The sequence below is a fragment of the Canis aureus genome, chromosome 32, assembly GCF_053574225.1.
Source record: "Canis aureus isolate CA01 chromosome 32, VMU_Caureus_v.1.0, whole genome shotgun sequence".
Lineage (NCBI taxonomy): Eukaryota > Metazoa > Chordata > Mammalia > Carnivora > Canidae > Canis > Canis aureus.
The window spans coordinates 43,703,512-43,720,436 of record NC_135642.1 but is presented as its reverse complement, the minus strand read 5'-3'; the positions used below and the strand labels follow the sequence as shown (position 1 = coordinate 43,720,436).

Here is a 16,925-nt window from a genome sequence, read left to right as displayed (position 1 = left end):
TACTGAGTGTGTTTCACTTTTGCACCATCATAAAGTTGAAAAATCATAAATCATACCATCCTAACTTGGGGGGACTGTATGTATAAATAATTCTACAAAGGAAGGGAGACAAATGAAGTGGGATCAAGAGAGTGCTTTTTGTTTCATTTTGTTTTGTTTTAAGACAAGAGTAAAAATGCCACATTAGTAGGCCTAGTAGGCTGATCCGATAGACAGGGAAGAATTGGTAATGCCAGAGAAGACAGAGTCTCTGAGAACCTGTTTTTGAGTGGGCTAGACACTGTGGAGTCCATGGCACAAGTGGAAGGGTGTGCCAATTCATAAGAACAAAAGGCCCTTTTTTTCCCCTCCCGTCTTAATCCAACTTGCCATTTCCAAGGCATTTGACACCTGTGACCACTCCCCTCTGGTTCCTGTTCATTTCAGTCAGGGTTCGTAGGATCAGTACATTTTCCCTAACCTCATTCTCCTATTTTACTGAAGTAAGGAATGTACAAGAATTAGTAACTTAAAAATTGATAGCACTGTTGAAACAAGAATGACAGTGAGAGAACAAGTTGCCAAAGACATCCCAAATGATTGAAATATCTGGGAAGCAAAGCTCCCGAGATCAAACTGGGTCTCTTATGTCACCTCTTTTCAGAGAACATGATTGGCATTGAGTTCATAGATCTCTTAGCCTTTTTCAGAGGACCTCAAAGACCTCAAAAATGTAGGAAACTCCTGCTTAAAATCGTCTATTATATTTTCTAGAAAGGGTCAGAAAAGTATAATTTCTTTCATTTCCAGTACAGTCTGCAGCGGCTTTCATTCATTTCTCAGCCCACTATAATCTGGTTTTTATTCCCATAATTCCACTAAAAGTGTACTCCCTAAAATTGCCAACAATCTTCAGGTCTTCAAATTTAGGAGGTACTATTTAGCCTATCTTATTTGATATCTAGGTCAATCAAGCCCTGAAACTATTTTTTTTTAATTCTAACTGTTCTGGAGACATTGTTTACATTTACACAAATGAGGTGGGGAATTAAATCTGGCTTCTGCTTCTGCTGGCAGGGAAATTTGTCTTGAATCTTGGTAAACAGGAATTTTTGATGCTGTTGATAATTTAATGATGGCACATCTGCCTATTATTTTTAAGGTTAACCCACCCAGATGTTCCATATAGCAGTGGAGCCACATCATCCACCAACAATCCAGATTTTGTGGAGGATCTCTCCCAAGGTCAGTTGCTTCAGAATGAGGCTTCAAATACAACAGAAGGCCCTGAACAGAGACATGAAGATGAGGTAAGCTGAAACAGGTCTTCCTGTTACCAGTCTCTAAAATGTCTAAATCAGCTGTCAGCAAGGGACTTTATCAAAGTGTTCATCCTCTGGCCTTCTTACATTCTGCAGAATTTTCTTCATAGAACTATATTAATGGTTTCACATAGAACCATACTAACGGTTTTAATGACCTAGAGACAAGTAGACTCTATTTCCCTCCTATTTAATAAATTTACACCTACATCATACTAGATGTTCAACAAATACTTGTTGAATGAATGAAGACTTAAATAGGTAATTAATGACAAGGCCTTGTGCACTTGTTCAAGGCCACACATTGCACACCAAGCCCTGCAGCAGGGAATCATATGTACTGAAAAGACTCGCACCATTTACCCAAGATGTTCACCCTCCCCTAGAGAGCATCTTTCCTAATTCACCCAAGGTCCATTAGGCCCTAGGCAGTCATGGCCTTTCTGAACTTTCAGTGTTCCTTGCAAATGATTGATTATATTGTCCACGTTTTAAGGCACTCTTTTTTTTTTTAGCCATAAAAGAGTAGCACCGTTAATTTTGTCTTTTTTCTTATTTTGAAAGAGCTGATGTTTTTCATGTTAGCATCCTTAAAGATTATAATGAATGCTTGAAGCTTCTTAAACATCTTAAAATCCTTAGTAGTTTTAATGTTACTAAGTTTACAAGACAAAAACGGGGGGAAAAGCTGATACCAAATACTCTAATTGCTCAATGATGAATTATTGCACCATTTTATATATATTTTGAGGAGTACAGTACTGTAATTAATATTTAGATGTTTTTGTCTCATTTTGCTTATCTTTCTCGTCCCTGAAATAAGAATTCTTGTATCCATAACACTATTAACTGATAGGTTGTGTGTATTTGTAAAATCATGAAACAGAAGTGTGGTGCAGTTTGCATCTCATTAAAAGGGACAGAGAGAAAGGGTTGTGGTAAAACATCAGTAGTACCTCAGGCCTTTCTTTAAACTTTTTTGAGGTGATTTCATCTTTTGATTTAACTAATAACATATAAAGATCTCTGACTTTATAAAAATCTATATGCTATCTGCTGTAAGAAATGAACTGGTGTTTGAATGGTATCAATGAAAAACATCCTTCATGAATGATTTTTAATCCCTGTACTACAACTAATCTCTTTGTTTGCTCAGTGCGTATGTCATCTTATTCTGATTTACTGTGACAGATTCTGCTTCTCTGGCACAGTGCTATGTATGCACAGCATTTCTCATTTAGAATATCTCCTGTCAGGAGTCAGGACTTGTTAAGTGCATATGAAGGCCAAAGCTTAAGTGATCATGGTACCCCTTGTTCTCCTCAATTAGGATTAGCCCCTTAATGTAACAGTTTGTAGTGTGGTACATAAAAGGGTGTGCAGGTGAACTATTTGGAATTCCTTCTTGAAGACTGCATGGCAGTCATTTATACCTATGACAGATTTGGAGAACTTTGAAAATCCAGTCCCTCAATAGTAGGAAAATTCAACTCGTATCCTGTTTAGTTCGTTTGTTTTATTGTTGTTATTTGGCCATATTTTATATTTGGTGTTTGGTTTTTTGTTTTGTCTTGTAGCAAAGAAGTAAGCGAGGAGGTTGGTCCAAAGGAAGAAAGAGGAAGAAACCTCTTCGAGACAGCAACGCACCCAAATCCCCCCTTACAGGATATGTTCGGTTCATGAACGAGCGTCGAGAACAGCTTCGAGCAAAGAGACCAGAAGTCCCATTTCCAGAAATCACAAGGATGTTAGGCAATGAATGGAGTAAACTGCCTCCTGAGGAAAAACAGGTAATTGTTCCTATTCCTGATCTTTGCTTGGTTTTGATTTTACTTCAAAGACAGCTTCTAGGGATCCCTGGGTGGCGCAGCGGTTTGGCGCCTGCCTTTGGCCCAGGGCGCGATCCTGGAGACCCGGGGTCAAGTCCCACGTCGGGCTCCCGGTGCATGGAGCCTGCTTCTGCCTCTGCCTGTGTCTCTGCCTTTCTCTCTCTCTCTCTCTGTGTGTGTGTGTGACTATCATAAATAAATTAAATAAATAAATAAATAAATAAATAAATACTTCTATCAGAAAAGCAAAGAGGATGAATGATTGGTTCTTCAGTTTTGTCATGGGGCCCAGGAGAACAGAATAGCAGAATTCACCATAGTTCTTTTCTCTAGCACATTGGTTTTTATACTGTTTCAGGATCTGCTGCAGGGACACAAACAGGAGGGACTCTAGGCGCCACCCCCACCCCCACCCCCAACCTAAAGCAGCTCCGCTTTTATTTGAATATGTGCTCATATAAGAATTTTGTAAAAACTGATTCAATATTACAAAATTAAAAAATATATCAACATAATTTATTCCACCAAATTAAATTAAAAGTCATGAGTTGAATGAGAAAAGGTCATTTGATAAAATTCTCCTGTTCACGTAAGATTTTTATTTAAATTTTTTTAACTAGAGTTCTGGCAAATCTAACCTATGAAAAATAAAGCAAGAACTATCTGAATTCTTTTCTAAGACAGAAACTAACACTACTGTCAAACTGAAACAAATCCATTTGTTACAGTTGAGAGGAATTAAGGACAAGATAGCCACAAATTGGTTGAAATGCCACAAAAGCCAAGCAATTGTAATGATTGTGAGAGTGGCTTGAGGTTAAAAGTTCCCAGAATTTGCAGCATCTACAAGATAGCTATATCTCGTTTATGTCTCCGACTCTTTAAAAAGGATTCCCAACAGACTAAAACCAAATTGAAAAATACTCTCGGGAATTAACTGAATTCAGAAAATTTGAAGGAGATTATATTAAGTTGCAACTTGAAGCTCTTTGTGGTGTCAAACAAGTAGAAAGCAGTGCGTATAGTTCCATTATTTCAGCTCTAATGTATAAAGGGATCCTGAGCTTTACATACTCTTTTCTTTTTAATTTCTTAATTTCAAAATTAGTACATGCTCATTGTTTAAAATTTTTTTAGATAATGCAGAAGTGCATAAAGAAAAAAAGCAAAAGTAACAGCAGTCCTCTCCAGAGTTAACTAACCGCTGTTAGGTAGGTAGGGCAAGGGTTTTTGTGTTTTTGCTTTTAACTTTTTATTTTGAAAATTTTTCAATGTACAAAAAGTTATAAACAGAATAGTAAAAAGAACACCCAAATATCCTTTGCCTTTACCCATATTCACCTATAATTAACACATTTTACCCTACTTCTCCCATTCATATATGCTCTCACACTCTCCTGGGCAAGCTGCACGTGCAGATGCATACACTCATGCTCACACGCATGCACTCTCTCTCTCTCTCTCTCACCCACTGACGCACACATGCATGTATGCTCATGCTCTCTCACTGGCATATGCACTCATGCTCACGCATGCTCTCTCACTGACACACGTACCTACATACTCCTACTCATGTGCTTGCTCTCTCACACACACACTTTTTTTCGAAATCGTTTGAGGGTAAATTATATACTTCATGGTCCTTTACCCCTAATTTTTTTAGTGTATATTTCCTAAAAATAGGCATATTCTCTTACACAACTATAGTTTCGTCATCAACCTAATGATTTTATTTTAACACTGTAGTAATTAGTAGTCAGATCTCTGGATTCCTTTAATCTGGAATATTTCCACTGCCTTTCTTTGTCTCTTACGACATCAGTATTTTTTAAGAATGCAGTCCCTCTCTCTTCATCCACCTCCTTTTTGTTTCCTTCTAACCAAACATTCCTCATTTTGTACTTGTCTAATGTTTCCTTGTGATTAGATTGAGATATGCATTCTTAGAATACTGCATATATAGTGTTGTGTCCTTCTCCAGGTATCACATGTGCAGATGCACAATGTCCTTTTATTCCTCTTTGGTAATGTTAATTTTGCTAACTTGATAAGGTTTTTTTTTTTTAATTCTCCCTTATAATTAATAAGCAATCTGTGGAGAAACATTTTAAGAACATGCAAGTATGTTCCATATCAGATTTCCCCTTAGATGGAGCATCCTAATGGATGACTTTTGCTTGATCTAATTTTTACCATGAGGGTTGCAAAATGGTAATGTTCCAACTCCGGCCCTTCCAGCCCTCCCTCCATATTTACCAGTTGGTGCTTGGCCTTCTAATCTAAGCACTTTTTTCCTCCAAGGCCTCCCCCCCCCAATTTATGTATTTATTACTTATTTATTGTTGGTATGAACATATTAGTTTCTTTTTTCCCAATGGTTTATGATTTTATTACTCTATTTTAGTATTTGAGTACTTAAATTGTCCCAGATTTGGCCAGTTGGGTGTCCCTTTTGTCTGGCTCTTGAGAAAGACAAGGTTTTTAACATAGTATCTGGTTCTAGTTTGTGTCCATTTAAAAGCACTATTTTTATACTGTATTTCTTAAATGAGTTGATGAATGAAAAGGACAAGGCAGTAAACAAAATTATCCTGGTAGATCAATGACTTTGTTTAAATAATTAATAGCACAAAGTGTGTAGATATAGGCTCTCTCATAGTAGTGCATTTTAGGTCCATAGGATGAGGTCATTCCTTTTTATGTTCTTTATGCCTCTCGACTTTAGTGCTCTACTCTTCTGGCTCTTAAAAGGCCAATTGATGTATGAGATCATTCTCTTACAGTGGGTTAGGGATAGAGAAACAAAGTAATATTCCATCCTTTCTCCTGTGAAGACTGAGTGTGCCTATATGGTCTTCAGTCCTCTTGAGGACTCTAGTGGCCACGTGCAGATTAGAGGAATAACTGTAATACCTTCTTGTGAATATTTTATGAGAATGATCTCAATAGAACTTGTCTTCATTAAGTTAGAAAAGGCAATAAGTAGTCTAAAGAATCACAACCACCTATTTTCTTTACAAATGAGAGGTTGTATTTTATTCTATCCGTATGATTTCTTGATTCTCCCTTAAAGCTTCCCTTACAAACTTTCTTCCCACGTTCTAATTGTCCTCTATTTTCTTCAAGGAATTCACTGCTATTTTACCGAAACAACATCTGTTTCTGGAAGATAATTGCACATTTCTTTCCTAGCGCTACCTTGATGAAGCTGACCGAGATAAGGAGCGTTACATGAAGGAACTGGAGCAGTATCAGAAAACTGAAGCCTACAAGGTCTTCAGCAGGAAAACCCAGGACCGTCAGAAAGGAAAATCTCATAGGCAAGGTACCAGAACCAGAACAACACATTTTTGTAGTTTGTTGTGCATGATAGAGTGTCACAAAGCCTACTGTTAGAGAGATAAATATAAAAGATAAGTTTCCATCATTTCTCTATTATGCTACATTCACTTACAAATAACACCTTGGAAGTTTATTAAAATCACATTGCGCTCATTTTAATATTTCAGTTGGGTTTCCATATCCAGTATCAGTAATTTGACTTGTGTTCCAAGACCCTTTTTAGTTGCCTGTGCTTTTTTTCCTTCTAATTCTCAGTTTAGGCGTTTCTCTGCCTCTAAACAAGTCTGTCTACTCAACTACATACCTGCCTTTCTCAAACACCTTCATGCACCATTTGTACCAGCCCACAGTGAACATCCTTCTCTTCCATCCATTCACGTATTCCTGTACTCAAACAGTACATAGTGAGCACCTCCTGGAACACATCAAGTTTTCACCCAGGCATTAAGGATGCCCCAGTGAGCAAGAGAGACAGGACCTCAGTCTCTGTGGATCTTTGGTCCTCTGTTAAAATTGTTCATCACACCCTTCAAGTATTGCTTCAAGTTCCCTTTCTTCAGGGGACATTGACAAAGCAGCCCCAACCCACAGCTAGTCTGCCGTGCCTTAGCCATTGCATCTCCACAGTCGGACATCTCGCCTGCTAAACTATAATGTTGTGCAAACAGCCAGTGGCGTGCTCCTGTCTGCTCTCCCACTCTTCTCTCTTCAGAAGTAGGATCTACATCTGCTATTTCTCTTGTGTCACACTAACTGTAGTGTAGCACAGTTGATTTGCTTGGGTTTTGTTATTGTTTTGTTCTTCAAATTAATGTTCTCTTACTCCTTCATATTTTTAGATGCAGCCCGGCAGGCCACTCATGATCATGAGGTAATTAGCTTTCTGTCTATGTATCATTTATCTATGTAGAATAATGTTGCTAGGGGTGCCTGGGTGGCTCCAAGAGTTAAGCATCTGCCTTCAGCTCAGATCATGATCTCCGGGTCCTGGTATTGAGTCCCAACTTAGGCTCCCTGCTCAGCAGGGAGTCTGCTTCTCCCTTTCTCCCTCTACCTCCTCCCCCATTCATTTTCTCTCTCTCTCTCCTCTCAAATAAATAAAATCTAAAAAAAATTTTTTGCTCTTTCATTTAAAAAAGAAATAGAATAGTGTTGCCGTTTGTCATATTATTGGACCATTTTTTAATGAATGACAGACTATTTCCTATCCCATAATTTAGATGGGGTGAGTTCCTTTGCTCAAAGATTCTTTTTTTTTTTTTTTTTTTTTGCTCAAAGATTCTTACTATATGACAGACACTTATCATGAGTCTGTCCTTGAACTATAGCCCCTATAGGGCTCCAGTCCTTTTTTGTGATTCAAGAATTTTATTGCCTTGACATGCTAAAGATGGCTGGAATTTGGAGTGAAGTATAGAAATGAAGACCAGCTGAAAGCCATAACTTGGTCATAGTGTGTCATAATCACTCTGACTTTCAGAAAGTTGTGATTTAGGGAATCCAATATAAAATGAACTATTCAGTGTCAGTGTCAGCCAAGCACAAGTGACAGTATCTTGGTTCCTAGCTCACTGGCATTTACTCGTTTCCTGGCCTTGTCCCCTCCATTTGGTTTAGCCTGTCATCCATAGGATTTAGGCCTGTGTGTCTTGGCTTTGCGGCAGAGAGCTTTAAGTATACATGTAGTCCAAGGTTCACATATGGTTGTAAGAAAATAAAATTTTTGGTAATTCTATGCTTTAAAATGCTCAGTGACTTTTCATCGCATACCAAATCCCGAGAAGTCTGAGTCTTCTGTAGTTGAGTCCAGATTCCCTTTCCAAACACCTTAACTCCCACATTTCCCACGTATATCTTATGTGCTTAAAAACCTTTACTGCTGCCTTCCACATGCCCCCTCCATTTCTGCCTCATGTTTGCACTCATATTCTTTCTTTCACAAAAACACTCTCATTCATTTTTTCCACCACCTCTCCCCTATCATCCCATTCCACCTCACAAAATTCTATCCGTCCATCCAGCCCTGTTGCAAGTTCCATTTCCTCCTTCAAGCTTTTCCTGTGTCCTCCAGCTTCCTTTAACCCTCAACAACTCTGTATATTTCGCATACATACTTAGCTGATATAGCTAAGGTGTTGAGGTTATTGAAGTGCTTCCGTCATTCACACTCTCGGATTATAATCTCTTTGAAGGATTATAGTTTCCATCTTGAACCGCCCCATACCACCTAGCATGATGCCCTTGCATTGGGAAGTCTTCCATAAATACTTATTTTTACACAAAACCCATTTGTTGAAATAACAGTGGAAAGTTACAAAAAAGAATTTTCTGATCTACTTTTGTGTGCATTTAGTTTTTTAAGAAATAATTTCTTCAAAATAATTATTTATCTTCAGTCTGTAATTTAGCTTTGGTGACCTTTAAAACATAGAGAAAACATTTAGATTCACAAAATAGATTGATTACAGTCCATGAATTAGAAGAAGCACAATAAAAGCATTTTATTCTTCAAATAGATTCTATGTAATGTTAGATCTATGACATCTCTGTGCTCTAATTAGGGTGAAATATTAAGATTTTTTAAATTTAAGAAATGTATGTATACTTTATATGTAAAATTCTAATTGAATAGTATTTCAAGATTTCCATATTGACAGATATTTGTATAATTACTTATTTCTCCCTTTATTTGTCTGTGCCCTCCTACCAATATCATGAGATTTCCATACTTCTTTTTTCTCATATCAGGCATCCTTTATAATTTCTCTATCCTTAATGGTTACAAAAGAGAATTTGGACAATAGTCTAAAATAGTAGATCTCACACTTTCTAGTCAACAGCTAACTCCTTTCATCACTACAAATTTTGCTGGCCAAGTTATATGTGGCATTTTGTCTTCAGTAAGGTTGATAGTTTTAGTCAAGAAAGATTTAGTACATTTACTCAGTCACAGAAGCTGCTGCTGCTGCTGCTATGAGAAATGAAGCTTTTTATTAAATGAGGCTTTTTATTTATTAAATGAAGCATCTTATTTTTATTTACATGATTTAGCATGGTATGAATTTCTGTGATTTACGAAAAGGAATAAGTCTCTATGTGATTTCCCTGTCTTAGGATTAGACCTATGTTAAATCAAAGGAAAACAAGGAGAGTAGATGGAGAGCCAGCAGTAGTTTCTCAACTGTGTATACAGTAGGCTTTGGAAATCTGTCTGTTGCTATGCCTACATCAAGATCAAGTTCTCTTAGCAAGGTTATTGACCCAAATAATGTCCTTCACTTTATCAGTTTTTACTTTTTATTGAATATTATGCTTCCTAAACTAGGTACTTTCAAAACAATTGAAATAAAAAAAAAACTAGTTTGAGTTCTTAAACATAGTTACACAGTGATTTCCTTCTATATAAATTCTTAGCATAATGGTTCTGAAAAATAAGAAAGCTCTGTGAGTGAAAAGGAGCCACCAGGAAGCCCATGGAAAGGAGGAACTAAATCAAGCCTTAAAGATGCCCCAGGTTTTGTGAGGGACACCTTGAGGTGGGTGAAATGGCTTGAGCAGTTATGAGTAAGTTAATAAAAGAGCAAGTACCTTGCAAAGTGCCTAAAACATCATAGATTCTAAATACATGCTCATTTCCCTTTACTTATCCTATTAGGGGTAAAATGGTAAATGTAGTGGGACAGTCTTCCAGCTTATTTCAAAAATACTAAGAACTTCAGAAACTCTCTCAACCAGCCCCCCATCCCCCCATTTTACCGGTGAGAAAAGTGACTTGCCTAAGACAGGAAAGAACATCCCCAGAACCACTTACTGAATCAGAGGCAGAGTATAAGTGAAGGTCTCTGTACCCCAGGCTGGCGTTCTCGGCCCCACATACCAGGCCACATGAAACAAACTAGTGTTGAAAGTGTAAATGGGCCTGGTTACTGGGAACATCACCAAATTTGCCAGGTAAGACAAATTATTTCGTTTGCACACAGTAAAGAAACCTATTACATTCCTCACTGGAACTTGGATTCCTAAGACATTGTTACCATGGCAGATATGCACATGCCAGAGCTAGAGAAATTCTGACCTGAACGCTGCTGGCGTGTTTGGCATAGCAGTGGGGCACTCAGCCCAGTACATGGTATTAAGAGTGCTCCCTAAGGTAAAGTGTACTTCAGAGAAGCATGTCACATTCTATGAAATTCTGGCCCTGAACCTAGATCATAGCAAAATAGATTCAGTTGAAAAGAGCCTTTGTTCTCTTACCCTCCACTCAATATATAGAATGAAAAACCAAAGTGAAGAGCATTTTTGCTCCTCTCAGATCAAAAGCCAGCCCACAAGACACAGGGGTCAACTAGTGTTACACTCAAGAAAGTGTCTGCATCCCGTGTGAGGACTAAGATAGAAACAATAATTCTGTTTCTCCTTTAATTTATGAGAAATGACAAAATGACACTCAGCCTGAACAAATTAGACCCTTTCATTGAAGAGGTAATGAAATCCTTATGATTTTAATCCCTTGAGCGATCCTTGGAACAGCTTAAGTCTATCTGAGCCCCCAGGAGGATCCTCTCCATGCCGAGTAATGTACTCAGTAATGGGAGAGTGCTGATGGTTTTTATTACCACTCTTCCGTTAAGTAGAATCTCTGTTGACTTTCAGAGACTGAACCGTTTGATTTAATTGCTTTTGTGTTTCTTATTTTGCACTCTAAGAATCTGTACCAAGGGGCAGTGTGTTAATGCACCTATAAGGTGCTGTGCTCTGCGCTTATGTAAGTTAGCTTGGTTTGGGCCACTCTGGCAAAGAGAAGAAAAGAATTACCAGTGTGAGGAGAATCGGGGGCCTTGGAGAGGGCTCTTGGTACCATGGTAACGGGAGCCAAGCATCCATCCCTACCCATCTAAAAGTGGCAGATTATTTAGAACTGTGACTAGGTGACTGATCTCATATGAGCTTGTGCAGTTAAGCAGGAGACTGAACAAGGTAGAATGATAAGGTCATAAGGCTATACTAAGTCATTTGTGGACTTCTATCTGTTATACTTTGTTCATATTGAAATTGTATGTCATAAGTTTTCTGTTTTTCTATAGCAACCCAGTAACAGGGTTAAAGTATATGTAAGCCCTGCAGAGCCAAGAGAAAGCCACCCTGAAATATGTCTAGGATCCCTTCTGCAGCCAACTTTTCTTGCCCATACTTTGGTTCTCTTTGAAACCACAAGGAACTGGCCCAAAGTAGAGCTTTGCATGTTGAAATTGGGACTTTCACTGATAATTTTGTTGTTTATTTTTAAATTGCTCTGGGAAACATTGCTTGCCTTCTTTAAAAGATAAAAATCAAGTGCTCTGAAAATTTCTTCAGGTAAATACATAATTTTTCAGACTTAACATCTTAGATGGCTGTCTTGATCAGCTGCCATTGGCAGGCTGTTCACACAGCCCAGCCTCCTTTCAAGGCAGACGCCAATATGAAAATAGGAGCTTGGCCGTCGGAATCCCCTCATAGACTGTTAACTACTTAGCTTTCTCCTGGGCACCAGATCATATTTGTGTTAAAAGATAAAAGACTAGTGGTGGCAAGAGTAGGAAAGATATATTCCATCTCTGGCTTTAAACATATTTTTATAGGAATGCCTTTAGATATTTTTTCAATCTCCAGATTTCACTAATAATTTCTCAGTACTCATTTCCCACTGTCGTCCTTAGCATCTTTATATCATGCAAGATTTTAAACATTGTGCCAATATGCTCGTGATTTATATTCCTAATGCTTTCAACTTCAGATTCATTGGCAGCCAAAGCATCTTGAAATTGACTTTATTTTTAAGGGTCATTGTGGGATATATTTTGCAATAATTTTGTGAGACCTTATTTCTTAAATTTTATTTTTAAATTTACCAAATTGGTGAACTAATTTTAGGCTTTCTGTCTCACATAATTCTTTTGTCTCACATAATCCTTCACTTTTCCCATTTTTAGAGCCTACTTATTTCTGACTTCTTGATTTGTTTTGTTTTTCCCTGTGTTTGAAGAAAATCTAAAAGATCCCCAATTATAGACTGCCCCTCTAAGTAAGTGAAGTGATGGTACTGTTGGTACTGATAGAATGCGATTATTATTGCTCATGATTGACAGATCTCTGCTGAAAGTTCTTACTGTCTGTTCTGCAAATTTAGAATGGACAGTCCAATCTCAGCATTTTACATGCATAACCAACAGAAGCAACTGAAAAAACACCTAGCAATTCCCTTTCTCTATTCCTACTTAGCTACTTTAACAGCTATATACTGTTTACTGTTCAAAGCACAGAGCTGAAAAATGGCTTCCAAATTCTCCACTACGGAAATTTATGTAGGTTTTTTTTTTTTTTTTTTAAGGATTTTTATCTATGAAAGAGAGAGCTGGAGCATAAGGAGCAACAGAGAGAGTGAGACAGGCAGACTGCACATTGAGCACCAAGCCCAAAGCCGGGGTTCTCTCTCAGGATCCTGAGATAATGACCTGAGCCAAAATCAGGAGCCGCATTCTCAATTGACTAAGCCACCCAGCTGCTCCTTTAAGAATTAACTGTTGTATAGAGTGCCTGGCTGGCTCAGTCAATGGAGCATGAGAGTCTTAATCTCAGGGTCATGAGTTTGAGACCCACATTAGGCTTAGTGATGACTAAAAAACAACAACAAAAAAAACTTGTTTGTGGAAACACTAACTTGAAAAGATATATGTACTCCTGTGTTTATTGCAACATTGTTTACAATAGCCAAAATACGGAAACAACCCAACTGTTCATTAGTAGATGAATGGATAGAAAAGATACACACACACATGCATATACAGTGACATATTACTTAGCCATAAAAAATAATGAAGTTTTGCCATATGTGACAAGACGTATGCTCTGGAAGGTATTGTGCTAAGTAAAATAAGCCAGATAAATACCATATAATCTCATTTATATGTAGAATCTAAAAAAGAAAAAAGCAGAAACAGACCCATAAATAGAGTAAACTGGTGATTGCCAGAGGGGATGGGGGTAGGGGGATGGGCAAAATGGGTAAAGGGAAGTAGGAGGCACAATCTTCCAGTTATGGAATGAATAAGTCATAGGGATAAAAGATACAGCATGGGAATGTAGTCGGTGGTATTGTAATGGTATTGAATGGTGAGGGGTGATAGCTACCCTAGTGGTGAGCCCAGTGTAATATATAGACGTATGGAATCACTACATTGTACACCTGATACTAATGTAACATTGTTTGTCTACTCTACCTCAATAAGAGAGTAAAGGGGGAAAAAGAATTAACTGTTTTGTTACTCTTGATTCTCAGAAAGAAACAGAGGTAAAGGAACGGTCTGTTTTTGACATTCCTATATTTACAGAGGAATTCCTGAACCACAGCAAAGGTAATTGCCAAAGTGTCATTTTGTGTTTCTCAGGTTTGGGGGGGGTGGGGGGGTGAGATTTCATTCTCAGAGGGATTCATTGCTCAAAATTGGTGGTAGTGATATTCTTGACCCTAGGACTGTTCTGAAAGGAGAAAACTGTTTCTATTTCACTTTGTAGTAAAGGTAGCTACTCAAAAACTAGGGAAGGAAAGCAAGCCAGGCCAGTTTTGTCAAAGCTACTTTAATCTCTGGATCAAAGGGAGTAAATGTGCATCACTAATTCAGTTGCTTTCAGACTCTTAGCCTGAAACCCTTTGTACAAATGAAAGCTTACATGGGCATCCAGAATACAAAATAAGGAAGAGCAAAGCTGACCCCACTGCAGTAAAGATAGAGACCCGCAGCTGTGCTCGCTCGGTCTCCCAGGGTCCGCCTGTGAAGCCCCTCAGGCTTCTCCCCGCGCGGTTTTAAAAACAAAATAAACAAATACCAAGAATTGCAACTGTTCCTTGCAATCTTAAGTAGGAATATGACCAGCTTTAAGAATTAAAATAGCTCTGGGGAACCAGGCATTTTATTGCTGAAATTGCTATCTGGAAGGCTGTAATGAGAATAGGGAGATGCGGTGGGGTAGCTAATTAGACAGCTAAGCAGAACTTCCATGCACGCGCCTTTGGGACTCTCGGAGACTCCCGGCGCTACATGTGTCGTGTGCGGGGGGGGGTGTCCCCAGCTCGGGAGGCCGAGCTCCGCCAGCTCCGGAAATCCAACATGGAGTTTGAGGAGAGGAATGCAGCCCTGCAAAAGCACGTGGAGAGCATGCGCACAGCCGTGGAGAAGCTGGAGGTGGACGTGATCCAGGAGCGGAGCCGCAACACCGTCTTGCAACAGCACCTGGAGACCTTGCGGCAGGTGTTGACCAGCAGCTTTGCCAGCATGCCCTTGCCTGGTAATGTCACCCTCACATGAGTGAGCATTCGGTGCTGGGGAAAGGAGCAGGTGCTGTCTTGTGTCGCTCGGGATTAGTGGGGTGAGGCTGAAGTCTCCCCACCAAGAGGAAAATCAATAAAATAAGGGTTTTCTTTCCTCAGAGGTTTCTGTGGGTCTTCGAATAGTATCTCGGTATTGGTTACAATCATCCAAATTTTCAGGCTCTCTGATCATTTAAATTTTTCTCTAATTATATTTTAATATAATTTACTTATCTTTCTCTTAAGTTAATTTGATATTCAGAATGGTAGAAACTGAGTAATAAATCCTGAGTAGAGCATTTTTCTTATATATGTTTGATAGCTTTATAATTTTGTTTTAAAAGGAAGGAAGAGGAAAACAGACACTGGTATTTTTTATATCCTCTCTCATGTTAAGGATAATCACAGCATCTCTAACTTTTTGTTATATGCAGCTACTCATATATACTGTAGAACAGTTATATAGCCCATCTTTTTATTCAGGATATGTGGATTAATTTCATTTCTTTGATGTCTAAAAGTCTCTCTTCTGAAATGAAAATCTTATCTGTGGAACAGACCACATTAGAGTGGTTTACTCTGGAGTCACTTAAGTGTGCTTTGGTCGAACTGAAGAGGGAGGATTTTCTTACTTTCTCTCCTTATCTCACTTCAGGAAGTGGAGAGACACCTACGGTGGACACCATTGACTCATATATGAACAGACTGCACAGTATTATTTTAGCTAATCCCCAAGACAATGAAAATTTCATAGCTACAGTTCGAGAAGTTGTGAACAGGCTTGATCGTTAGGGAATGGTGAGTGTTCACTGATGCAATATGTATGTGCCAACACATCATCAAAAATTAGAAGACAGTAGACTTTCTCAATGCTACTAAAACCCTGGCATTACATCAAGTAAATGAGTTGGAGGCTTGATTAAAATTACTTTTACATGGTTACTAAATGTAGTAAATAACGTTAGAAAAGACTTCTTTCTAATGCATGCCTCAGCATGGTTTAATGGAAAGAGCATGATTTTTTTGTGGTTGAACCTCCATTCCAGCATTGTTAGCTATTAGCTGTATTCTCCAGGGTTAGTTTCCCAAAGGGTTTTCAAGAGTGAATGAGGGAGCAGTGGGGTGGCTCAGTGGTTGAGCCTGCCTTTGGCTCAGGTCATGATCCTGGGGTCCTGGGATCGAGTCCCATATCAGGCTCTCTGCAGGGAGCTTGCTTCTCCCTCTGCCTGTGTCTCTACTTCTCTCTGTGTCTCCCATGAATAAATAAAATCTTAAAAAAAAAAAAATGGAAGAGTGGATGAGAAGTTTAGGGAAATCACCCCCAAAACAGCACTTAGAACAAAATAAATATCACTTAATTGTTAAGCTTCCTTTTCCCTGGAAAATACTAATGATAACTTACAACAGCAGTCACTGAGACATTGTATGTATCTAAACCTACGGAAGTAAGAAGCTTTTCATTCAGCACTCAATATCAGAGCAACTATTGTATGTTAAATGTTAATGTGGACTATCCTTACAGTGAAACAGCTATTGCCCTATTTAAAGAGATTAAGACTTTTAAAAAAGGGGTGGTGGGGGCACCTGGCTGGGTCAGTCAGAAGAACATACAGCTCTTGATCTTAGGGTTGTGAGTTCCAGCCCCACGTTGGTTTACTTATATAAAATAAAAAATAAAAAGACTTTAAACCGATTTTAAAAATAAACTCTCAGTAAGCAAAAAAGAGAGGAGCGAGAAAATAAGCCTTCTAAAATAAATTCAACAAATGACTAGTAGTACATGTCATATCCTCATAGAATAGGAAGAAAGTACATTTCCAGAAAGTCTCTGCCCATAGAAATTTTTTTTTTAATTTTTTTTTAATTTTTATTTATTTATTTATTTATGATAGTCACAGAGAGAGAAAGAGAGAGAGGCAGAGACATAGGCAGAGGGAGAAGCAGGCTCCATGCACCGGGAGCCCGATGTGGGATTCGATCCCGGGTCTCCAGGATCGCGCCCTGGGCCAAAGGCAGGCGCCATACCGCTGCGCCACCCGGGGATCCCAGAAATTTTTTTATACTAATAGTCATCAAGTGTCATTTCTTAAATAGAATTCGTATGTG

General features: G+C 38.5%; 1 protein-coding gene and 1 long non-coding RNA gene across 4 annotated transcripts in view; one reads left to right on the top strand and one right to left on the bottom strand.

Annotated features, from left to right (window-relative positions):
* The window catches only part of LOC144303587 (uncharacterized), a 41,915-nt gene extending 31,434 nt beyond the window's left edge, over nt 1–10,481 (bottom strand). The window contains exon 1 of the long non-coding RNA XR_013370610.1: nt 10,284–10,481. This is a non-coding gene — a long non-coding RNA (uncharacterized LOC144303587). The remainder of the gene's footprint in view (nt 1–10,283) is intronic.
* Nucleotides 1–16,925, top strand: part of HMG20A (high mobility group 20A) — a 77,561-nt gene that overhangs the window by 55,952 nt on the left and 4,684 nt on the right. For all 3 annotated transcript variants that reach the window (XM_077882029.1, XM_077882030.1, XM_077882028.1), the window contains exons 3-9: nt 1,142–1,289; nt 2,879–3,091; nt 6,323–6,455; nt 7,312–7,343; nt 13,791–13,866; nt 14,582–14,797; nt 15,475–15,617. In XM_077882029.1, the coding sequence (XP_077738155.1) occupies nt 1,142–1,289; nt 2,879–3,091; nt 6,323–6,455; nt 7,312–7,343; nt 13,791–13,866; nt 14,582–14,797; nt 15,475–15,611 (955 nt within the window). In that variant the 3' untranslated portion in view covers nt 15,612–15,617. The remainder of the gene's footprint in view (nt 1–1,141; nt 1,290–2,878; nt 3,092–6,322; nt 6,456–7,311; nt 7,344–13,790; nt 13,867–14,581; nt 14,798–15,474; nt 15,618–16,925) is intronic.